The sequence below is a fragment of the Oryzias melastigma genome, linkage group LG1 (assembly GCF_002922805.2).
Source record: "Oryzias melastigma strain HK-1 linkage group LG1, ASM292280v2, whole genome shotgun sequence".
NCBI classification, from domain to species: Eukaryota; Metazoa; Chordata; class Actinopteri; order Beloniformes; family Adrianichthyidae; genus Oryzias; species Oryzias melastigma.
Genome location: NC_050512.1, coordinates 29,079,785 through 29,104,857, shown reverse-complemented (window position 1 = coordinate 29,104,857; position 25,073 = coordinate 29,079,785). Strand labels below are relative to the sequence as shown.

The 25,073-nt window shown below is 35.9% G+C and overlaps 1 protein-coding gene across 2 annotated transcripts; it reads right to left on the bottom strand.

Moving 5' to 3' along the window:
* Positions 1–397: 397 nt before the first annotated feature.
* Positions 398–24,589, bottom strand: LOC112157241 (protocadherin Fat 4). 2 transcript variants are annotated; one of them, XM_024289876.2, is made up of 30 exons: positions 24,440–24,589; positions 21,861–21,932; positions 21,550–21,713; positions 21,408–21,455; positions 21,227–21,316; positions 19,763–19,849; positions 19,206–19,313; positions 19,023–19,136; positions 18,835–18,928; positions 16,363–16,481; positions 15,876–16,049; positions 15,666–15,794; positions 15,197–15,352; positions 13,474–13,654; positions 13,235–13,368; positions 12,181–13,134; positions 11,579–11,707; positions 10,303–10,554; positions 9,243–9,341; positions 8,085–8,257; positions 7,520–7,671; positions 5,626–5,933; positions 4,277–4,387; positions 3,769–3,957; positions 1,986–2,083; positions 1,745–1,906; positions 1,469–1,654; positions 1,320–1,391; positions 1,200–1,236; positions 398–1,105 (listed from the first exon to the last, which is right to left on the bottom strand). In XM_024289876.2, exons 1-30 carry the CDS (start codon positions 24,510–24,512, stop codon positions 1,043–1,045), a joined length of 4,728 nt encoding a protein of 1,575 aa, XP_024145644.1. In that variant the 5' UTR covers positions 24,513–24,589; the 3' UTR covers positions 398–1,042. The 2 variants fall into 2 exon arrangements, with proteins under 2 accessions (XP_024145644.1, XP_024145645.1); XM_024289877.2 differs by having other exon boundaries at positions 398–1,102.
* Between the last annotated feature and the right edge of the window lie 484 nt (positions 24,590–25,073).

Here is a 25,073-nt window from a genome sequence, read left to right as displayed (position 1 = left end):
ATATGAAATAGTTGTTATTTTGGATCCCGTTTTAATCTGTAAAGATCATTCATTTGAACAGAGGATCACTTCTTACCTGTTTTACAATCTGGGATTTTAGTTTGATCCTAAATTTAAATTTCTTTTTTTTTTGTTATCTAAAATAACATAAAAAGATATTTCTTGTTTATCACTTTAATTCCAAGTCTGTTTAGTTTTGTTTTTCCCCCATTATCTGTCATTTAGGAACACAATGAGCTCTAAAATCTTTCCCTTAATTGCTGGTTTTTAAAAGGTCCCTTTTTGAAATAAAATATTTTTTTACAGACAAATTAGATCTGAAGAGAAAACCTGAGGTAGGTGTTGTTATAATATTTGTTTATCTTTTTGGAAGTGCTAAATGGAAGACAAGCTGATGTGGTTTTGTTCAAGGCCAGAAAACTTTATTTGTTTTACACATTTCAAACAACAGCAAGTTTTACATCGTAGCTTCAGCAAAAGGAGGAAAACATGAAATTATGACAAACGAAAAAAAGAAAGGTTTCATCTTGGAGGAATAAATAAATAAGAGTGAAAAAGAAATCAAATCTACAAGGTCTTTCTGTAAAGCTGAGAGGTTTAGAAGTTTGAGTTGCCGTTTCTTTTTTTATTTTTCTCCTCAAAGCCGCCCATTCATGCGGCTATAACATAGTCAAAGGTGTCGGTAGTTACAGAAACACTGATCTTGGAGATGTCATCTTTCCTATTTGCAGAAATGTTAAGATCCAAAAACTTCCATCAGTTTCCAGAAAAAAAAGAATTATTGATTTTAAACAGGCAACATTTTTATTTTTATTTTTTTACAAATCTGCTTTTTTTAAATGACTGCATCCTTAACACTGCTGTGAACAGATTTGTAGATTGAAAAACAAGTTTTGTTCTGAAAACTTTTAACATAAAAATCACAAAACGGCTCACTAGAAATACTCTTTCAATCCGAATGGAAAAAGTCAAAATAAAACCATTAAAAGTAAGTAGAGCTCTTATTGTGGCGGTGCTCTGACAGCAGGAAGTGGGGTTCAGGTCAGAAAGCCAACGTGCTGCGCATGCTGTTTTTCCTTGAGTCCGTGTTGCTGTCCCTCCTCTGCTGTTGGTTTCAGACAGATCACTGATTAGTCTCAGATTCATGCTGGAATCTTTTGTTCAGCGCTCAGATATGAGACACGGTGAACGTTTCCTACCTTCCAAGAGCCGGCTGAATCCTTACGATCCTTGTTTCTGAAAAGCAGCAAAGCATTATTTACAAATTTGCTTCCAGAACAGTGCTGTCCCTGAAACGAGAAGGTCTTTGAAGGACTTACGTGTAATCTTGATCTCGCTGCTCCATATCAAAGCTCACTTTGTCATCGTCTCGATGCATCTTCGTTTTGGACCTGAAAGGATTATCAACACTGGAGTTTATCTATGTGTCTTTCAGTGGAAACGAATGAAGATCTGTTTAAAATCTCACCTGGCGAACAGGACCCCCAAGACGATCACGAGCACCCCAAACACACCCAGCAGGACACCCAGAGCAATCACTATGCTCATGTCGGGGGAGGCACTTTGAGAATTAGATACTAACTCAAACTGAACCCCGGCACCGAACACTGAGCTCAGCTCTGTGGTCACTGCAGCCGACTCACTCCTCAGCTTCCTGAGGAACCAAACGAGAGTCAAAACCTGCGTCTGAAGACCCACTGCAGCTGCAAGAAGAGCTCAAAAACATTTCTAAAACGAGTCTCACTTTCTGACTTCTTCAGAGGAGACGACGTCTTCATCCGCTAAAGCTACGAGGCTGACCAAAGTCCTCACAGAGTTCCTCAGCGCCCTGGAGTCTGCGGTTCCTCCATTAGAGCTCGTCACCTGGATAATCGTCACCGTCCACTGCAGAACTTTACCTAAAGCGCTGAGGGGAGAGAAACTAAACTTCTAACCACTGCAAAGAGTGGATATTACATTTAATAATGATGTTTGTCTAAACTCACCTCTCCAGCTCTGAAATCTTATTCTCTACAATGTTGGCCGGCTGGTTCAGGGAGATGATCACTACATCACTGCTGCTGGCGTCTCCATGGACCTGGACCTGGCGCGAAAGGTGGTTCATTTACTTTAGGTAAGTCGAGAAATCACAGTAACTCAATTTCTAAGTATTTAAAAATAACATTTTAAAATATTAATCCTTCTGAGATAATAAAAAAAAAAAAAACAAAAAAAAACAGGGAGCTCATGATGGAGCCCTGGGGAACTCCATGGGTCATTTTAAAATAAAAAAATAACAGATGAAGCCACTTGGATGAGCTGTAAAAGGCTTCAAGGAAGACATTTTTTAAGTCAAATTGCCATGACTCAACTTGAAAATGTCACCTGGATAAATTATAACTTTTACAGACATATCCACAAATGACATTTGGAGTTCCTCAAGGGTCCCTCCTGGGTTCTCTGCTTTTTTAGGAAACTGCACCCGTTTTTGAGATGAAATTAACTCTTAAGTTAAGCTGGGGTAACTAAACATGACTGTCACATGTCGCATGATCTTTTTTAGCCATCCAAGAATGTCGTTTTCCACAGTTTCTTTAGTAGTTCACAGTTAAATCAAGAAGTTTTGCGACGTTTAGACCAGAAAACTTTATTTGTTTTGAACGTTTTGTGTACAAAGACAATTAAAGTGCTTTAAATAAATTGTTAAAAGAATAATTTAATAAAAAATAATCATTAAAATATAATAAAATATAAATTTAAACATAGTTAAATAAAATAAATTAAAAGAACATATAAAATATCTGTGTGGATGTAAACTTTTGAATAAAAACTCATCTGGATTTTAAAAAACTGAGTGTTTTAGCTGATCTACATGGAGCCATTTTGAGGACATTTTTTGAAAACCCCAAAAGACTTGGACAAAAATAAAAGGTGTTTGGCTGAAAAAAGTTGAAATGTCTGAAACTTTCTGCAATTCTTATATAAACATAACTATTTTTAGCTTCAAATTTTGCTTTTAGGTTTCAAAAGTAAAAAAAAAAATTCAGTTTCAGTTTTTTATTTACTTTCAACTCTTTATTTTTCCAGTTTGGAATCTGAAATGTTCAGAAATGTAAACTTTTGGCCCCGTTCTGGTGTGTGGGGGTGGGGCTCACATGAATAATTAGGTCCTTTGGGTTAGCCCCGCCCCCAAACTACAGAACAGGGCTAAAAGTAGAAAGTGAAAACTGATCATTTTGGGTTTTGAAACTTAAAAACTTAAAATTTCAAGCTGAAATAATTATGTTTATTTTAGATTTGTAGAAAGTTTCAGAAACTTTGGTTAAAAAAAATAAAAAAAAATGAACTGCAATATTGTCTTCAAGTTGTTTTGCTTGGGTTTCAAATATTAATTGTCCGGATATGGCTCCATAGAGCTAAGGCTTTTTGGAAGTCTGTTCCAGGTATGTGGAGCATGCACAAATCTTTGGCTCAAACTGAGCAAAACGATATGACATTGCTATGAACATATTACTAATGTGGGCGTGGTTAACAAGAAACCTCTGTTGCCGAGGAAATCCAAAACTTTACTTTTACAGATTTTTCCCAAAATGACATGAAACTGTTCGTCACCTTCAGCCGACCAAAACATAAAATGGTTGCTATGGAGATAAAACCAACAGAAAAGCCGCCATTTTGAAAAAAGGTTTCGTTTTGTTTTTTTAACGTGAGACTCTGATCGGGGTGGCAGAGGGGAGAGAGTTAGCTGCTTAGCCAATAAAGGTTTAACTTTGTATTTGATGCACTCACCTTGACTTTGGTTGTGGATGATAGCCCCCGGGGGTCTGTAGCTTTCACCTCCAGCTCAGTTGTATCCCCATCCTGACCTACTGCCGAGACCACATAAACCAGACCCGAGGCTCGATCGATGTCAAAGGAAGAACTGTCTGTCAGGCTGTACACCAGCTCGGCCTGCTCTCCAACGTCAGGGTCTGAAGCCTGGAGTGCACAAAGGATGATGGGAAATTAGCTTCTAAGAACGTTTTAAGCCAAAAAGTGCAAGACATAATATATAGTAAAGGAAATGTCAGTGCAGCAAGAAGTTTTGCGACAAATCTTTTTTGTTTTCTGCACAGTGAATCAGAAAAGCTGATTCAGAAAAAAAAGCTGATTCTTCGTCTCTGATGACGTTCTGCATGTCACTGACACATTAACTGCAGCAGAAAGGGGGTTTCGGATCAAAGTACACTGCAGTTTTTATCATCATGACAACAAATTGTTCCCAGCACGCGGAGACTGATGCAAGCTTCCGGTTTACCTTCACTTGGATGACGGGGGTTTTATACGGGGCAATGTTGAAAACGGAAGCTTCATAAACATCATCCGGGAACTGCGGAGGCTCGTTCACGTCCTCCACCTGAACTCTGACCTGAGGAGGGCAGAGAAGAAGAAGAGTCACTTGGATTATTATTTAGATCACATGTGTCAGAGTCATGGCCCTGGGGCCGAATCCAGCCCTCCGGGTAATTCTATCCGGCCCTCCGGATCATTTTATTTTATTGCATCATTTTGGCAAAATATATTTTTATGGAGAGTAAAATATTGAAACTTATTTAAGGTTTAAGTTGATTTATTCTAGAACAATTCCTTCCTTTTATTATTCATAATTATGTTGAAAAGTTATGGTTTTAATTTTTTTTAAATTGTCATTCTGATAGCTTTTTGGACTATTTTGGTATTTATTAAGATTTTTAGGCTATTTTGGAGTTTCGCTAATATTTAAGCTACATGCTAGCTGTTTTGGCTAATTTAGGCTTTTTTTCTGTTTTTTGTGCTAATTTGAAGTTTAGCTATTTTTTCAGCAACGTATTGTTTTGGCTGTTTTGGGTAATTTAGACTTTTTTCTCAGTTTTTTAGGCTATTTTGAAGTATAGTTTTTTTTTTTTAGCTATGTGCTAGCTGTTTGGCTAATTTACGCTTTCTTTCGTTTTTATGCTATTTTGAAGTTTAGCTCTTCTTTCAAGAACATGAAAGCTTTTTTGACTAACCTTTTTTTGTTAGTTTTTTAGACTAATTTGAAATTGAAAAGTTATGGTTTTAATTTTTTTAAAATGGCCTTCTGCTAGCTTTTTGGACTATTTTGACATTTATCAAGGTTTTTTAGGCTAATTTGGAGTTTAGCTAATATGTCAGCTCCATGCTAACTGTTTTGGCTAACTTAGGCTTTTTTTCAGTTTTTTTGGCTAATTTGGAGTTTAGCTATTTTTCAGCTACAAGTTAGCTGTTTTGGCTAATTTAGACTTTTTTCTTTTTTTTTTTAGGCTAATTTGACATTTAGCTAACATTTTAACTGGCTATCAGCTTCAGTGTTTTTAGCTATCCACTTCAGCATCTTCAGCTATCAGCACTAGCATCTTTGAAGCCAAGTTCAGCTTACAGCATTCACACTAGCATTATTGTTGGTAATGCTATATATCTAGTTCATAATTATATTAAGAAGCTACGATTTCACATTTTTAAAAATGTTGTTTTAGTGATCTCAGGTGTGTTTTGGATTTTGGCCCCTTGTGCGATTGAGTTTGACTCCCCTGATTTAGATGTTTAACATCTTAGTCTAGATGGTTAAAAAATAAAACTGACAGCACATTCATCAGCGGGACAATCTACCGTGGTCATGGCTGATGTAGGCGGCGTCCGCGTGTCCACGGCCTCCACGTCCAGGATGTACCACTCCTCCTGCTCTTTGTCCAGCTCTGCCAAGGTCAGGATTGAGCCGTCGCTGCTGATGGAGAACAGCTCGCCGTGCGTTTTCAGCGCGTAGGAGACATTGTACAGGTTGCTTCCCGAGGAGGCCAACACTTGGCCCACCGTCGTCCCCTCCGGCTGATTTTCAGATAGGCTGAAGTTGTAGGAGGTCTTCAGGAAGGCCACGTTGTCTATCATGCTGGCTAACCTCAGGTTGACCTCGACACCGGCTGCAGGAAGACACAGAGGAAGTCAGTCGGTTCTGTGATTGTCCTTCCTCACTGTGCTTTACTAATTAACATTTATTTGATTTATTTTAGGGATTTTTTAGGCTTTTTCAGAGCTTGATTTTTAGTTCTGATGACCAGATATTGGAAGAGTTTTAAATCAAGTAGAATGTCGGCTGGAGGAGGAATAAATATGAGGGTCAGAAGAGAATAACTGAATTTAATCTTTGATAAAACTGTGTTTATATAATACTGTGTAACTCATTCATTCGTACCAAAGTGCTACACATTAAAAGATAAAAGAAAGTTTAAAATTAGGCAATTTAAGGAAAAAAAGCATAAAATTGTAACACATCAAGCCTCAAAACTGTTGTGACAGTGGACTTTAAGACCTGATCTCTCACTTTACTTCATTTTCTACACCACATTTGTAGTTTTTACTCCTAGTTTTTGGTGTTTTTAACATGTTCTTGTGGTCTTTTTCTAAGGATGGTGAACATTTATAAAGAAAATTAAACTTAAAATTGTATTTCTACGTTTTTCTTAATCGAAATGCAAAAATTTTGAAAAAATTTGCATTTATCTAAAAAAAGTTTTTGTGTTTGAAAGAAGTGTTTTTTGGGGCATATTGGAATGGAAATTTTCGCAAAACTGCAACAGAAACACTTTTTTTTCGGGTTAAATGGGGTTCATGGTAGGAAGTGTCCTGAGCGGTGCACGGCGGGCGCCACCAGAGGTCCCACAGCTTCACAGCTCATTGTAATCGTACAGCTCCTCCATAAAATCACCAACCAAGATTTCATAATCATATAAGCATACATATAATTATGTTTATTTGAAACAGAAATGCTTTCTACCTTTGTTTGCAAGTTGTGTCTGATTTTAAAAAGTAGCATTTTATTGTCCTAAAAGGTCCCTCTATTATCTTAAATCATCCAATCTATGGCTGCATCTCTACCAGACGTTCACACATGGTTGTGTTTGGATTAATTTACTGTTCTCTACTAAGAGCACCACATAAGGCGTTAGAGATTTTAGGGTGTCCAAGTCTAGAATTTTTAAATCTAAAATTTCTCTGTGTAAACCAGTATAAATCACTGGATTGGCAAATATAGACCACAATGCATTGCATTTTAAATACATTTTCATGTGAAAAAAAATACAATTTTTCAGGGGGGTTTTTTATCATCAAAACACAGTTTATTCCTAAAGAGTCTTCATAAAAAGTTAATATATCTCAGGGTTTTACTTTGTGATTTTATGATTTTTTTAGAAAATAAAAAAAATACTCAAGAAATGACTTAAGAAAAGTGTATTTTCTATATTATATACCGATTTTATTGATAATTTCTAGTTTCAGCCTCAGTTTTATAAATGTTTATATCTATTCATACTAAAAAAATCTTAATATAGCCTTTTAATTGCATCCTTTTTTAAATTTATATTCAGTTTCTCATAGGAGAGCTTCACATTTTCTAATGTATTCATGAAGAAGTTAACAAAGTAAAAATAATTGTAAATGAGAATTTGTTCTCACCGGATCCTGCAGGTAAAATAAAGTTTTTATAAAAATAAAAAGACAAACTGACCCGTAGAGTGGAGAGGCGGCTCGCCGTGGTCTGTGGCCATGGCGGTCATCTCCACCACGGTGTCCTCAGTCAAAGCGGTAACTTCAGAGGTCAGAGTCACTTCACCGGTCTCGCTGTTCAAGGCCAAATATTTCGAGCTTCCTTCAGAGAAACTGCAAAAAACAAGGAAAATGCAGGTCATGACCATACAGGTTTTAAACATATTTTTACATCTAATTTTTGGAATTTTATCGTAGTGTTGTCTTACTGGAGACTCCTGAATAGTATAGTTATTAAATAAAAAAATATATTATTATTACACTATATTTTAATGTCATTTTAAGTACTCTTTTAACAGGATAAACTCCAGTATCCGCTGAAGATTGATGTCATTTCTGGGCTTCTTTTAATCTAATACGTTTGTATTAAATTAAAAATATGTGTGTAAGTTTGTTTTATAAATAAAGTTAATTTAAAAAGATATAAATATGCATTTAATCCTATAAATATATACAGAACATCTAAGTAAACAGAATAAAAAAACTAAATATTTGCGGTTTTCACATTAATAAAGTTTTGAACCAACCTGTAGGTGATCAGTGCGTTGTCTCCAAAGTCTGGGTCGGTGGCGGACAGTTTCAGCACCATCACCCCCTCTGTAGCATCTTTCAGCAGGATGCTGCTGACGTAGCTGCTGAGGCTGAACTCGGGCTTGTTGTCATTCACATCCAAGAGCTGGACTCTAATGGACTTGATGTTCTGGTGTACACATTTGTTATAAACAGTAAATAAAAGAGGAATTTTATTAGGGAAATTAGTTTAATAAAACCTGCTAAACTTCTACATCACAACATTTGGAATGTGGTAACAGTAAGTCAAGTTTTTGCCTAAATTGAACATAGAATTAAAAAAAAAAGTTCCTTCAAGTTATCATTTTTTTCACACAAGTTACAAATGTTTGTGCACAAGATACTAACTTGTGCGTACAAAACAATAACTAGCTCAAGATACTAATGTATCCGCACAAAATTTGTGCGTAAAAGACGCTAACTTGTGCACACAGGACGATCACTTGTGTTCTCAAAATACACATTTCTCTGCACTAAATGCTATTGCTTGGGTACAAAACACTAACTTGTGCACACAAGATGATAACTAGTGAGTAAAAAATACTAATTTCTCCACACAAAAAGCTAATTTGTGCGTACAAGCCGGCAACTTGTGCACACAACACACTCATTCTTGCATTTATGTAATTTTTTTTTCCTACTACAACAATATATTTTTCTAATAATATACATTATTTCTGGTCTTTTTCTTTTTCAATGCTATTCTGAAAAAAAGATTGGAGAACTGTTTCAATTCAGCATAAAGGTTCCTATGATACACCTCTTTTTCATTTGACAAAATCAATGGAAAGAGGCAAAACATTTGACAAAAGAAAGAAAAGATAAAAAAAAAAGAAAAATCTTTACATTTGTAAATAGCCATGATTTGGTTTACTTAAAACTTTAATAACAAACAGCTTATACAGCTTTTTTATGTTCATACTATTCCATATCTCAAAGGTCCTTTAAATCAAGTTGAATTTTTTTTAAAGTTTCTATCAAATGTTGTGTTTTCTTGTGCTAAGTCCTGACTTCATTTGGTTTCTTTTTGCAGCAAATTTGTTGTTTTTTCCAAGTTTACAAGCATCCTTCTGTCGAAATGTTGCAGAAACATTTGCTTGTTTTCTTTTTCTTACCTCTCTTTGTGGACTGCCGTTGTCAGAAGCTTTAACGAACAGTTCGTAGATTTCTGTGGTCTCTCTGTCCAGATTCGCCACAGCCAAGAGCATCCCATCCTGAAACACATGACCTCAGGGTCAGCCAGCACAACCACCAGAGCTGTTCTCCTCATGTTAGACTCTTAAATGTGTCCATGATTTTTGTTCAATTTTAGAAAAACAAACTTCACGTTGTTTAAATTGTGGATTTGTTCGTGTGTGTGTCACAGGTGTTTTGTTTAGTTTATTTAATTCCACCAAATTTGAGGTAAATTGTTTTTTTTTTGAACATTTCTACCTGGGTGTTAGTCTGTCCGAGGGTATTTGAACTCACCACGGTGAAGCAGCAGACGGTGCTGCACATGCGCAATCAGACTGCTGCGAACTGTGGCTGAGGTAAGACGTGCTCCTCCTTGTGTCCGTTCTTTGTAATTATATATTGGCTTAAACTGTTTTTGATTTGTTTTATCAGGATTTAACAAAAGCAGGAATTGTACTGCATTAATTTTAATCGGTTTGTGATGTGTTATTTTTCTTATTAGCTGCTTTAAATGAGCCGATGCGCCGTTTTTGCGACATTTTGGCGCCATTTTTCTTCTATTTTTATGGTGACTTTTCTTTCTTTTTCGTGCAATTTTCAGTTGTTGGGGGTAAGCACTGACGAAAATCATGAACAGCAGTCTAACATTTGTTTTTTCTGTCGACCAGGTATGATGTTAGTTTCTCATTTTATCATGTTCTTTTCATGTTTTATTTCACGTGCTGTGGGGGGAGGTGCATTCCTACTCCGACTGCTGCGAACTGTGGCAGAGTTGTTAGGGGGAAGCACTGACGAAAATCCCGAACAGCAGTCTAACATTTTTTTTTCTGTCGACCAGAATAAAGAAACTAAATCAACATCGGAGCCTGATCTTCATTCACCTGACCTGAACACAACGCAGACCAACACAGTCGAACCAGTTACATGTGGACGTCTTCAGAGCATCCCTGATGTTGAGGACCGCAGCAGAACCTGAAAGACCAGCAGTCTGTTCCTCACCTCTCTGATTTGGAACAGTGGGTGTGGAGTGGCGAGGGACAGGGTGACCTCTGCGTTGGGGCCGAGGTCAGCGTCTGTGGGTACGATGGCGAGGATCTCCCCCGGCGCTTCCTCGGTGTAGCTTCCCTCGCTGATCTCCAGGGGGTCGGGGATGCTGGGGAACTGCGGCGTGTTGTCATTGTAGTCCAGGATGGTGATCTCCACCTGCGCTGTGGCTCTCAAACCCTCAGTGGGCTGATCCACCGCCACCACCTCGAAAACAGAAGAAGCAGAAGAGCGTTTCCGTCTGCCTCCACAGAAAGGCTTTGTTTTCTCACTGATAATGGCAGTATCAGGCTTAGAGGTGGTCGCTATGGTGAATTTACAAACATTGCTTTGAATTTCACAGCCATAAATTCAAACTATAGATAAGCTGAAATAAAACGGCTTTATTGGCGTCTTTTATTGATACATATAAAACATCTTTGAACTGATTCCACAGAGGGAGGAGCTGCGTTTGCTTCACACTCCTCAACTCTTTAGAGAAGCAAAAGCGAAAAGACGTTTTAAAGGGACATCAAAGTAAAAAAAAGTGGGGGGTTTTTTGTTTGTTTTTTTTCCCCAAAAAATACATAGGGGTTCTGTAAAATTTACTATGTGGTGTGCAACAGTTACTAAACAGACTTTTTTTTTTATTTCAATTTTTAGAAATAAAATCTTCTGGTTAGTTACTAAAACGTTCTAAAAATTAAAGTAAACAAAATGTTTTATTGGTTACTTTCTGGTGCGCATCAGTTAGTAACTAGAATAAGAATATATATTTTTACTTCAATTTTTGGGAAAAAATTTTTTTTACTCCAATTTTTTTTCTTCAATGTCCCTTTAGGGCCTCCATACCTTGGAGAGTACGGTAATACACACAATCAGTATTTTTAAAAACATGTTTTCTAAATGTTTCTCGCCGTTTAGTTGAGCAGGCAGTTAAAGGGTTAAGCATCTGCGTCACTCCAATAGTGTTGTGTTTTTTACTCTTTCAACTCAAAAAAATGTTGTTAGCTGATTTTTTTTCTCTGGAGGTTTGTTATTGAAGTGTTTTTTAATTTTTTCACCACATTTTTAATTTTTTACACAATTATAAAGTTATTTCTCTTAAAATTAAACAATATTAACCATTTAAAATGGACATATTTGCTTTTAATTGAAATATATAAACCGTATGACAATCATTTGATGTCTCTTCAAGTAAAAAACAAATGGAAAATGGAAAAAAAAAAGAGCACTGTTAAATGTTTTTTACCTCCAAGTTGTATTTGTCTGTTGTTTCTCTGTCCAAAGTAACGTCTTTCTTTAGGGAAACGAGTCCCTGTTTGTTTATTTCAAAGGTATCGCTGGGAGAGACGAGGAAGTTACCATTGGAGAAACCGCCCTGAAAATGGAAAACAACATGAGTTAATTATCAAAGCTATCACATCCCAGAGAGCGATAATAAAAACAGGAATGTCTCAATCTCCTATCAGTAGTCAAAGTTACAACTTGATTTAGTGATACCACGATTCTGGAAAGTTAATCCAGTTGTAAAATGTAATATATAACATTAATTTTGTGAATGCGTCATCACCAAATTTAAGATTAAAGACAGATCTAGCTTTAATAAAATATTAAATATGACAGAGCTCCAACACTGAACCCTGAGGAACCCCATTTTTGATTTCTGCTATAAATATAACAAAAACAGCTGTTTTTTAAAATATTTTTTAAAATAACATTTTATTTTATTTTAAAAACATATACAAGCTCGTACAACAATAATTTCATTTGATTTTATCCAAATGTTTTGAGTTTTGTTTTTACTATATAATAAAACACAAAAACAGCAAAATACAAGTGATTTCTTATTACCTCATCTCTGTCTGTGACCTCCAGGAGGAGGATGGACGCTCCAGAGGCCAGGTTCTCATAGACGGACACCTCATACATCTCCTGGTTGAACTCGGGCGGTTTGTTGTTCACGTCCTTCACTACCACCACCACACTGGCGCTCCCCACCATTGAAGGAGTCCCGCCGTCCGAAGCCTGGATTTTCAGAGTGTACTCCTTCACCTCGCTGTAGTCCAGAGGCTGGACCAGCCGCAGAACTCCACTGGTGGCGTCCAGTGCAAAGGTGGCCGGATCTGAAGAGGGGCTTTGCTCGGAAATACTGTAAGAAATGATCCCGTTCACTCCTTCATCAGGATCTTCAGCTGACAGGGTGAGCAAGGTGAAGTCCACGGCTTCTGTTTCCAATACTTCCACTCGATACGCATCTTGAGAGAATTTCGGGGTGTTATCGTTGATGTCAGAAACTTGGATTGTTAGGGTGGCGGTGGCCGACTTGACTGGATGTCCCTGATCTTCAGCCAGCACCAAGACACTATACTGGGCTGTGATTTCCCTGTCCAGACCACCAACCAGACTCACCATCCCTGACAAAGGGTCGATGGAGAACTTGGCGTCTCCTCCTCTCAGTGAGTATCTGATCTCCTTGTTGAAGCTGTCGTCCTTGTCTGTAGCTGCGACCGCAGTGATGTCCAATGGGACCTCTGCGTTCTCGGGCACAACCTCAGTAACGGATTCAGAGGTGAAGACAGGGCTGTTGTCGTTGATGTCCGTCACACTGACCTCAACCACGGCATTGTCGGTGTTTGTGCCGTCAGTGATGGAAATCCTCACTGAGTATTCATGCAGGCCTTCGTCAAAGTCCAGCTTCACAGTGGTGGTGAGCTCGCCGTCGTTGGAGATGGAAAACTTGTCGCCTTCACTCGTAACTTGGAGGGTCACTGGAGTCTCATCTCCAGGTAGTTTTAGAAAGCTGACCTAAAAACATCCAAATAAGAGTCCATTAGTATCTACTTAAGTTTAATTGAATTAACACTAATATTAGAATCAATGAGAAGAATATGAATGTTGAACTCACTTTGGTGATAAAAGCTCCAGGCTCCTGCTCCTCCTCCACCACACCTGTAAAGACTTCCTGTAGAAACTGAGGATTTGAGTTTCCAGGAGCACGAATGACCACCTGAGCTGCCGAGGTACGAGGTACAATGCCCCCTATAGGAGAGAAAGAAAACAACAACTTCCCATCTGGCTTTTCAACTGTAGAACCCAAATGATTTTTAGCAGCGGGTTATGATGACTAATGACATTGAAGCTTACGGTCTGTGGCTGTTATATAAAGAGGAAACTCCAAGATCATGTTTTCTTCAAAGGGGATAGTATTTGCCAAGGTGATGACTCCAGTGTCTTCATCCAATAAGAAGTATCCAGCATCGTTCCCAAACTCAATGGAGAACTTGATCTCCCCGTTGATGTGGTCATCTGGATCATTTGCCTCAACCTTCATTTAAGAAACAACAAAACTTAATTAACTGGATTTGAAAAAAGATTGTATCCTAGCAACATTCTACAAACAGGAAAAAAATAAAATAAAATCTGATAGATTAATGACAGAACTCCTTAAAGTAAATCAATGTTTAAATTTCCATATTTATCATGAGCTAATGTAGTACATTAGGGGAGGAACAAAGTATTTCTCATGGTATATTCATGAAGGAAATTTCAGGGTTCTGATAATGAACCCTGAGGAACTCCATAGTTGATTTTTGTTTGAAAATATCCTTTTGAAATGCCTATAAGAGGCTTTAAAATTAGTTTTGAAAATATATTTTATCTTTTTCAGTAGCACAGCTATATATACCTTATAATAGGCGTGGGTGCCACAGTACTACAGTTACAAATTACGATTTCGTAAAAAAAAAGTGTAAGGTAGTAACAATAAATGCTAATGTATTTTGGGCATTGACTGTATAATAGAGCTAAACCGAGTGACCTTCCAAACAGGAAGTACTGTTACTGATGTCCCAAGAAGCTAAAATCATTAGCCCACTTTTAAGTGGTAGCAAGCTCACTCCTGATTGGCGAGAGTGGTTGCCATGGAAAACATTGACTCAGACTGATTCAGACCAATTACTGCTCATTGACGTTGTCAGATTCCAACATGGCCGCCGCGTTCATATCATGAAAGAAGGCGACTAAATTGACTTCCTTTGGTTGGAGGTGTATGTAAATTTTTTGGTGGCATCACACTCACTCGCTCCAATTCTCAAATACAGTCAATGATTTTTGGTAATATTTTATTAACTATGTGTAAAATAACAAAAAATGTAATGAAAATGTAGTGAAGCATCAGCAGATTAAAAAAACATTTTTTCTATTTTTTTTTGTTTTTTGTAAGATATTTTATGCTTTTTAAATTAACTTTAACTTGAATAACTGAGCCAAATGGACAAAAAAAATACCTTTTTTGTTTTTGTTTTCCTAAATTATACTGAACTAATAGCTTTTGTTCTGTTGTTACAGCCAAATAGGTTAATCATTTTAACATACTTTTATTTTGTAGTTTATTTATTTATTTGTTTACTTTTTCTATGCTGGAAGGGCCTCAAGCTCTCTATCCATTCTCTGTCTCTTACTTTCTTCAAATCAAATAGACAACATTTTTGTTTTTATAAACTTAAATGTTTAAAGCTGAGTTTTGTGTTTTTATTCTTCTTCTTATGCTTCAACTTTACCAGAAATAATAGTATTATTAGTCATAATTAAACCATGTTTTTCCTTAACTAAACTCTGTGTCCTATTTATCACTTTAAGTTCTTATGTTTTACTCTTCTCAGACTGTTATATTGTAAAGTAGAGGATTACCTGTAGTTTACATTAACTGGTAATCTTATGAGTAAAACATCGTGTCTGCGTCCACACGAACATTTTTCATATGTAACAATCTTTTTGACAATTTATTTTCTTTATGCAAGAGCAAAGACATGACATACAGCAGATTAAATCACATATTCATTCAGAGAAACCAGTTTTTACTCCTTACCTGAACCAGCTGCATTCCCACCTCCTGATCGGCGAACACCTCGCCCACGTACATGGTTTGGGAGAAGGTGGGGCTGTTGTCGTTCTCATCAATCAGAGTTAGAGTGACTTGTGCCGTCGTGACGTGATTGGGCGCATCTCTTTCTGTTGCTTCAATCTAGTGAAGATAAAACCGTTTTGTACATATTAAAATTCTGAGCTGCATGGAATTAGAAGTTTAAAAAGTGCATTTGTTTTTCATTCTTTCCCCAGACTTTTATTACCAATTTTTAGTAAGTTAGCAGTTATATCTAGAAATGCTTGAGCTAATTTTTCATCTGAGAGTTTGTCCAATCTCCTTTGAGAAGACAAAAAGACATCCTACACAGAAGAAGATTTCTACAAGACATTAAATATTAAAGTTTACATTTTAAAAACAAACTGGTTTCATTAGGAAGCCAATTTCCCTTAAGCTGGAAAATTAAGTTCACCTGAAACTCGAAGTTCTGAGTGGTTTCTCTGTCCAGAGCTGCAGAGTCTTTCACTCTAACGGTGCCGTCGGGGTCAATCGAGAACGGAGCCGACTCTGGAAGAATCCTCAGAGTTCCCACAAAACCTCCCTGATGGACAACAAAGAATGAAATCATGTCTGATAACAAAAAGACTCAAATGAGTTTGATTTCTTTTGAGTTCAAATCCACCTCGTCCAGATCGGTGATAATCGCTTTGAACACAACGGCATTAGCAGGGGAGTTTTCCAGCAGTGTTTCGGTGTAGTCGGCGGTCTCAAACGTCGGAGCGTTGTCGTTGACATCCTGGACTGTGATGGACACCACAGCATCAGCGGTCTTCAGTGGGTCGTCTGTCTGTGCTGCCTGCAGAGACCGTTGACACTTTGGTGAACATTTGAGCATCTCAACAGCAACTAGTTGGACACTCAAAATGACAATAAATAAATAAAATAATAGAACTGGGCTACATTTCTGAATTCTGACTAAATTTGTGTAAAAATGTTCACAATGTTAAGAAAAACATTTTCTTTTAATTGTTCGCAACTTTATAAAATATTTTTCACCCACTAGTCCATCATGTTCTGCTGGTCAAAGACAAAAAAACTGTTAAAAGAACACAGAGCAGCAATATGTGAATTTTGAGACTTGCGGCACCGTAAATGGAGGGTGTGAGTACCTTGATGCTGACGGAGACGATGGTGCTGCTCATTTCCTCCCTGTCAAAGGCCGTCACCACAGACAGAACTCCAGTGTTTGGGTCAATGTTGAAGTTCCTCTCATACGCATTTGGAGACACTGGAAAACAGGTAAAAGTCTGTTTATTTCTCTATAGAAGTCTATGAGGGTTTGGCTTCTTGCAGTTAACAGGTACTTCCTGTTTAGAACGCCAAGGGGGAGGAGTTACTCAGTCCTGTCCTGTAACAGTCAATGGTTAAATGCAGAAAAACCCAAACAATACAACCCTACTGAGAAGTGTAGTGTAGTGTGGTGTAGTTTATCTTAGCTTAGCTTAGCTTAGTTTAGCTTAGCTTAGCAACCTATTGTTCATATTTTATGAATAACTTTCTGCTTTTCTACAATTACCGGTATGAGGCTAATTGAGACAGTCGTGTTGTGATACTGGGCTTTATAAATAAAGTTAATTTGAATTGAATTAAACTGGTCTCCAAAAACTAAATATTTGTTTCTGTCCCTAATAGTTTTAACAATAAATCATCATCTTACACATGTAAAGAAGTGCTCATTGGGTTACAAATATTCCTTTTTGACTAAATTAATTTCACCTTTTGAATTGAATTTGAATAATCCATATGTCGCACCTTTGAACTGAATCATGGAAAAAGATCATTTCTACATCCCTTACATTTCTATATGTTCAAGATGAAAATGTCTCATTTTTTGTTTTGTTGTTGTTTAGAGGTGTGAGGGAAAATCGATTCAGTGATGTATCGCGATGTTTCATTTGGCGATACTTGTATCGATTTAAAATGTTGAAAAAGCTATATTTTATTTGTGGGCCTCCTTCTCCATCTTACTTTTGTTTTCCACCTAAACCCTCCACCACTCGTTGGCAGCACAGCACACTTTGAGAAGCTCTGCAGCAGAACAAGATCTTATGAGAATGTATGAATGTGAATGGTTCAGAATAAATAATGTCTTGTACGGCCCCTCATAGAATCTCGCGAGAACCAGCTAAATGTTAATGGTTCAGTCTAGCTCCCGTTTTTTTGTCATGAGATATTATGACTTATTTTCCTACTATTAGCACAAACTGATAGCTATAGCTATACAAATGTCCTACATCATCAGATAATCCTACCTTCTGCATATGAAGGCACATACAGTTTTTGTGTTTGGTCGTAAACAAAGCAGGGTAGAAAAGAATTACAGACAGGGTAGGACAGAATTATGGGTGGAGTTTGATAGAATTACAGATAATTCCTCTGGAATGATTTCTTGGAAGCAGCATATTAGTTCTGGACAAATAAAAATATCAAGAAGTATTTCAGTCATGGCCAAAGTGAAACATTCTGAACCTCAGATCATACTATATAATTCTCTTGTGTTACCGTACTTAACCTACTGTTCAGAAACTTGGGGAAGTACATACAAAACTTCTTTAAAACCACTGTGTTTGTTACAAAAAAGAGCAGTAAGAATAATTCATAATGTAAGTTATCGCCATCACACTAATCAATTATTTCTTCAGTCAAATATACAAAACTTTTTGATTTAATAGAACATAGAATACTTCAGCTGATGTACAAAGCAAGACATAATTTACTCCCAGTGCAACTACAATCAATGTTTTCTGACAGATTGGGTGGTTATAGTTTAAGAAAAGAAAATAATTTCAGAGTACTAAAAGCACGCACAACAAAAAAGATCTTTTGTACAACAATAAATGGAGTGAAGCTATGGAACAGTCTGAATGATGAGCTACGAATGAGCAACAGCATAAACCACTTTAAACATAAACATAGAATATCAGTCTTCAGTAAATATAGTAAGGAAGAAGGATAACAAATCTAATTTAGTGATACAGGTTGTTGACTGTGAAGTATATCATTCATATAAATTAATGTTTTGAGAGTATCTATTATTTGTGATTTTGACAGAGGCTGGGTGTTGAGGTCCCAGGGGAAAGATTTAGGGGAAGGGAAAGCATGTGAATGGTAAAGCTGGTATATTTGTATACATGTACGTGTTTTTGTATAGATCCTGTGTGTATTCGATTATATGGACAGATGTCTGATGGGGAAAAAAATCGTACTTAATTTCTGTTTTAGAAATAGTTTATATTAAAGATTAAAATTAAGATATATTGTTAGGGAGGGGATTAAAAAAAGTTTTTAAACTTCTTCCTACTCCATTTCGAACTACACAATTGAGGTGTAATATCTTTTATTTATAATTTATATAAAATTTTGTTTTCTCGTTTTGCTTTTTTTTTACCATGTAATCTGTATGTTCGAAATAAAGGACTAACTAATGATGAAAAGTTACCGTAAATCAAAGAACACTGGAGCTCCGATGTTAAAGAGTTAAAGAAGAAATTAAATTGGGAAAAAAAGTAATTTTAAAACCATTCCTTCTTTGATTTTTAAGGCACAGCTACCACAGTGTGGTATGTTCTGTTTCTTTTTACCTGTACTGATGCTGTAGGTCACTGCCATGTTGATGCCCATGTCACCGTCTTGGGCTTGTATTGCTTCAGGCAGGATGTCAGTAAAAACCCCATTCTGAAATCACATTAAACAATTATATCCAGAGGATTAGTTGCCTTTAGATTTAGGATAAATTATAAAAGAGTCCTGCTGTGTTTAGAGACCTCACCTCATTCTCTTGAATCGCCGCCTGGTACAGACTGTGAGTGAAGTAGGGATTCTGGTTATCAGAATCTATAACGTTGAAGACTACAGTCGTCGTGTCGCTTTTTCCACCGAAGTCCTACAGAAAGCAGTGATGATCAGAGGTGTTTGAATGGGTGGACGTGGTGTTCTGTATGTGTCCTCTTACCTGTGCTGTCAGCGTAAATGTGAATGTCTGGGCCTCATTGTAGTTCAAACGCTTCTTCAAAATAAAAGCTCCTGTGCCTTCCACGATGAAGTATTCTGAGGGCGGAGTCTAAGGACACATTTAGAACCAATAAACATGTTTTCAAAATTAAAAAGGAAATCAATTAGTACTACTTTTATTAAAAAATAACCATGGTTATACACACTGTAAAAAGTGAACAATTGGATCAATTAACAAAATGTAAAAATATTAGTTTTTATCAAATTAAATCTTTTAATTGAGTAAACCATCAACCCCAAATTATAATTTGAGGATAACTAAAAATTTTAAATTACAGAACATTTGTCAATTGATCAAAAGTTTATCTTTTTTGTTTCTTTTTAATAGCCCAATTTTCAGAAATAGTAATTATTTTTTTTTTGTTTATTCCAATTTCATCTGAGTTTCTTTTCAAGCATCACTACCTAGCTAATAATTTCAAACAAAAATATGTCCTTTTGTTGTGTTTGTTTTTTTTGTCTTTTTTCTGTTCGTTTCAGCTTTTATAAGAATCTTACAAATGAATAAGTCAGCTGGCTGTTTGCCGGGGAGCTGTCTGCGTCTTCAGCTTTGACTCGGACAACCTCAGTGTCCACAGAAAGAGTCTGAAAGAAGAAAAAATGCAATAAACTGTTACAGAAACTTATGGAGAGACATAAGTATCACCCCGATTTATGCTTGCATAACCTTGATTTGTAACTCATATAATACATTATATGCATAAGTAAAAAAAATACAAATTTACACATGGCCAAACTAGAATTACATCAGCTTGAAGCTAATCACACACACAAATCTTAAATCACTTGTTACACACACACAAAACCTCAGTTATGCACAAATCTGTGGTGAGACTCTTTTCACGTCTCAGAAATTTGTCCATAAGTGTTTTCTTAACAGCCGTTTGAACCTAGATATAATAATAATAATAATAGGTAAATTATTTCCAGTAAAACTTGATATTTTCTCTTTTTCTTAAACAAATATTCTTGATAATTAATATAAAAAGGTCAAAATAAGTGTTTTCATTTAATTCATTTTGTTTAAAAAAGTGTGAAAATGTAAAGTTTCACCCGATAAAATTCACAATCGAAGTTTGAAACGTCTGATAGGAAAACTCTGGTGTCTGAGCATTCTAGTAGTATTTAAACGCATCACTAAAGGACGAATCTCTGAGACGTGAAAAAGTATGGGGTAAAATAGCTGTCAAAAAGAAACGTATTCATAGATAATATTTTGTATTCACAAAAAGAAATTCGTATTCATAAATGCAAAGTTGTGCAAAAATTTATATTTTGTGCCAAACTTACATAAAAAATACGAATACAACATTTATTTTTACGTTTAACCTGTCTCTTTATTTATCAATACGTTTCTTTTTGACAGATATCTTACCCCATAAAAAAGTCTCACCACAGATTCATGCATAACTGACGTTTTGTGTGTGTAACAAGTGATTCTAGCGTGATTTAAAAATATTTTTGCGTGCAATTAGTTTCAAGCTGTTGTCATTTTAATGTGTGCATATGTAAATTGTATTTTGTGTATTTTTATTTATTTATTTTTTACTTAAGCACAAAGTGTATTATGTCAGCTACAAATTCAGAATTACGCACTAACAAATCTGAGTGAGTCCAGTTTCTTTCCATAGAACAGTCATAGATTTATGGAAAACTGTAAACATAAAACCAAAATGAAAACTGTGAAGCAGCAGTCAAAATAAGAAACACATAATAAAATGAAGTATTATTAAAAATAATTGATCTAAAAATTTTTTTGCAAATATATTGATCTTTTCGAAAGTTTATTTTTTTTAGAGCTTTGAAAACATTGAATTTATCATCACATTCTTTACACGTTTCAATAGTAAAACCCTGTAATAGAAGCTCATAAAACAAAAATATTGATATATGTAATTCTTTTAGGATCTTGTGCTTCTTTTTGTGCTGAAACTCTGCAGCTTTTTGCGTCTCCAGACCGACCTCAGAGATCTCAGTCGTGTAGAGCCTTTCTGCAAACACCGGGCTGTTGTCGTTCAGATCGTTTAGCTGCAGCTTTCGACTGTTTTCGTACTGAAATGGAGTAAACAAAGTTGTAACTTAAATGTAAATTGTAGTAAAGAATAGTTCATGACTGTAGGAAAGAGTTGAAGATGCAACCAACCCCGAAAAGGTCATCACACTTAATAGAGTAATACAAGACTCGGTCCGTCTGAAAGAAAACAAGACGAGAAATTCTTTTTGACACAAACCAGTAACAAAGTTGCAGCAGACACTTTAACAAAACGTTCTTTGGCCAAACTCACGCCTTTCAGGGCGTCTGCATCCAACGTCTTCTTGGTGCGAATCATTGCTGTGGTATCTCCAAGTGTGAAAATCATCTCCACATATTCCAGATGTTCAGGGAAGGCATATGGTACCAGCAGAACGTTTGTTCCCCCTGGAATCCCTGTGATCAGCTCCACATCGCCTGCAGCAATAAAACCAGAACTACAACCTCAGAGATGGTTTTACAACGCTAGAGTTGTGTGCATTTGTCATAAAATCACAAGGAAAGGGATTTTAAAAATATGTATCTCTTTAAAACATCTTCTGAGAAATGGAAACAGCAGCTCACCCTCGTAGCCCTCATCCACTGGGGTCAAATTAATCACCTCAGGTTGGGTGGCGCAGTTTATGACTGTAGTTCCTGCAAATAAAAACAACATTTTTATAGAAGTGAAACACAAAGGAGACCAATTACCAAAAAACTTTTAAATACTTTTATGAAAATAAATACAAAAAAGTAAATATTTGTTTTGAAATGTTTAGCTGTATTTTGACAGCACTTTTTGTTTGACATATTTTTAAACTGTAAATAACTTTATACAGTTTAAGTTTGCTTGATTTTTTTTTTCAACTGTTGCATGCTGGGAATTAGGTAGTCAAAAATCTAAAATTATTACCTAATAGTATTAAGATTCTGAAAATAGCTGAAAAATAGATCTGTTAATTGCTGTGAAACAATTGAAAAGAAAACGGTTTTAAGATTAAATGTCGTCCAAAAGAGAAAACAAAGAGTTTCACGACGGTATAAACAAAGATTTGCAATTTAAGGAAATATATATATTTTCCCAGAAATAATAAAATATTCAACTTATTAGGATAAAGAAAAAACTCTCATGATTGAGAAGTAAAACGTCCAAGCTGGTCATGTACTGTAACTTTAAAAGGAATCGGTATCGCAAATAATTAACACAATCAATTCAATTCACAAGAGCCTGGATCAATTTGATTCCAATTTTTTCTTTTTTATTCGTTTCATCTACTCAATTCAGTTTGATTAAATCATGAGTTTATACATTTAGACACATTTGTTTAGAAAAACATTTATAATTTATATATGTTTTGAATATATCTATATTAATCTGACACAGTTCACATACTGTAAAGTGTATCAGCGAAATAATTAGATTGTTATTATCATACAGAGTTACATGGATTCTCAAAAGGAGAAGTTCTAACAAAAATGTTTAGATCATAAACGTAAACATTGTTCTGCTTCTCCTGGAGAGCGTTTTAGTTTAACCACTAGGTGGCGATCACACTATAGCATCACAGCTTATTCCAGAAGAAGAAGAAAGAATGAGCAAATACCTATTTTAGACCACAAATGTTAATTTAAAAGTATTTCCTTAAAAGAGTTTGGAAAATTCATGCCTGTGAGTTTATAAAGATGTTCATTTAGTCAGAAATGTATGTTTAGGTCGGCCAACCATTAGCATTAGCCGTCCTATGGGAAATTCTACTAAACGTTAGCATCAAGCTAGCAGACCTTAGCTTTATGCTCTAGATCGATCTCTGTTTTTATGAATCGATTATTGATCTATTGAGCTTATATTGATTAATAGATCAATCATTTCTACCTAGCCCTAATTTAAAACTAATGAGGTGAAAATGATTGTTTTTAATCATCGCTCAACACCTAAAGTGAAATGAATGGTGATATTTTCATAGAAAAGTTACTTTTTGCATAGAATAAAGCTAAATAAATAAAATTACATTTAGTTGATGGTTTTATTTAAAGTGTTTTACAATTAAAAGTAGTTAAGTGACTCCCAAAGAGGACGCCTGGTATTTCAACCCACCAAACTGGAGCAAATATCCTCAAGTTTATGCATTTTCACTGAACATTACATACAAACTGTGAAAACGTTCTCGTACTTTACTCAATAATATTTAAAATGAATCAAATAATTTAATTCTGTAGCATCTGGACCTTCATTTATCCTGCACTTTAGTTCTATATTAGTGCACTTTTACAACCTCTGTTTTATTCATCATTCACGTCTTTGGTACTTTGACCTCCCCTATAAACTAGGAGGGAATCTATTTCTATAATAAATAAGTGGATCAAAGATCAGAAAAATATCAGTAAATCTGCAAAACTGATTGAGATAGAACTCTGTGGTTCTGCTATAAGTTCACTTATTTACATTAATGTTTGGATTTAAGCCTAAAAAAACATCATTGTGTTTTGGAAAAGGAAAAATAAGAGTTTGGCTGTAAGATAAGATCCGATTTTATGTCCGATTTTGCTCCTAAAGGTAGTTTTACAAAAAATCGGTGACTGAGATATTTAAAAATGAAAAGTTCTTTTAAATAAACAGCAACACGGTGAGGTGTTCTCACACTCAGACTTTTATAGACCATAAATCTCATCGATACTGTGATTAGGTAAGAGGGTTTCATTGAGTGGAAAGCTTTTACATTATGATAATTATTGATATTTGAGTGGTGATTTTTAGGATTTATTCTTTTTAAATTTTAAATTAAAACAGTCTTAAGTTGAGAACGGCTCGACTTGGGATAGATTCTTAGAAATGCAATTTTTGCTGATTTTTTTTTGAGGTGGTTGTCTTGTATTTAGAGTAGATTTAGAAGTTTTTACTGTAGAAGTGTCTCAGTTCCCCCTTTTTTGTAATTATTGATTGGAAGTGTCGACATGGTCACTTACAGAACGGCACAGAGGAAACTGACACTAAGTTTGGATTCTTTGACCTTCGTTTCACTAAACTGTCACACTTTAAATGTAAATCTATATATAAGAAAATGACAAATATAGAATCGTGTCGCAGAATGATCCACTGGATCTGATGTTTTCCTTCATTTTGGGTTTACAGGCTAAACTCTGACTCATATAAAATCCATTCTTACCTATCGGTTCTCCAGCAACAGCGTAAACACAAACGGAGAGGAGGCAAACGCAGAGCAGCCCGCCGTGCTCCATGTCGGCCCGATTCCTGATGGCTCACACTGACTCGCCGACGGGAATCTCAGCTCTAAAGAGACGGAAAGTCTCCTCGCCCTCTCTGCCCATAATCGACTTTTATTGGGGCTGTAAAATAATTCATGGCCTTGTCATCGTGTCAAAGGTCAGGAGGAACAACAGAGCTGGAGACATTTACAAAAACCCGGAAACAGCAAACAGTTCTTTTTGGTTAAAAGTTGTTTTTGTTTGTTTGTCGTAAAAGTTGGAAATTAAACAAATTCATGTGAGCATGAAGATTTAATGATTTGGGAACTAAATTTAAAAAATGTATATTTGTTATTCGTTTGGTGATGCTTATTTCCAGTAGTTTTAGTCCAATTAAAATGACTTTAAAATATTTAAACCACAATTACAAAATAAAGAAAAGAACTCCGCCCTCTGATTAGAAGCAAACACTGTGGAGTCTTTTAAGCATTTCCTCGTCAACTGTTTATCAGATTCAAACCAATAAAGTTCTTCTATCGCAGCACCAAGTCCAGTCTGACTAACAGGATTCGTTCATCCTGCCAGGAAAATGAC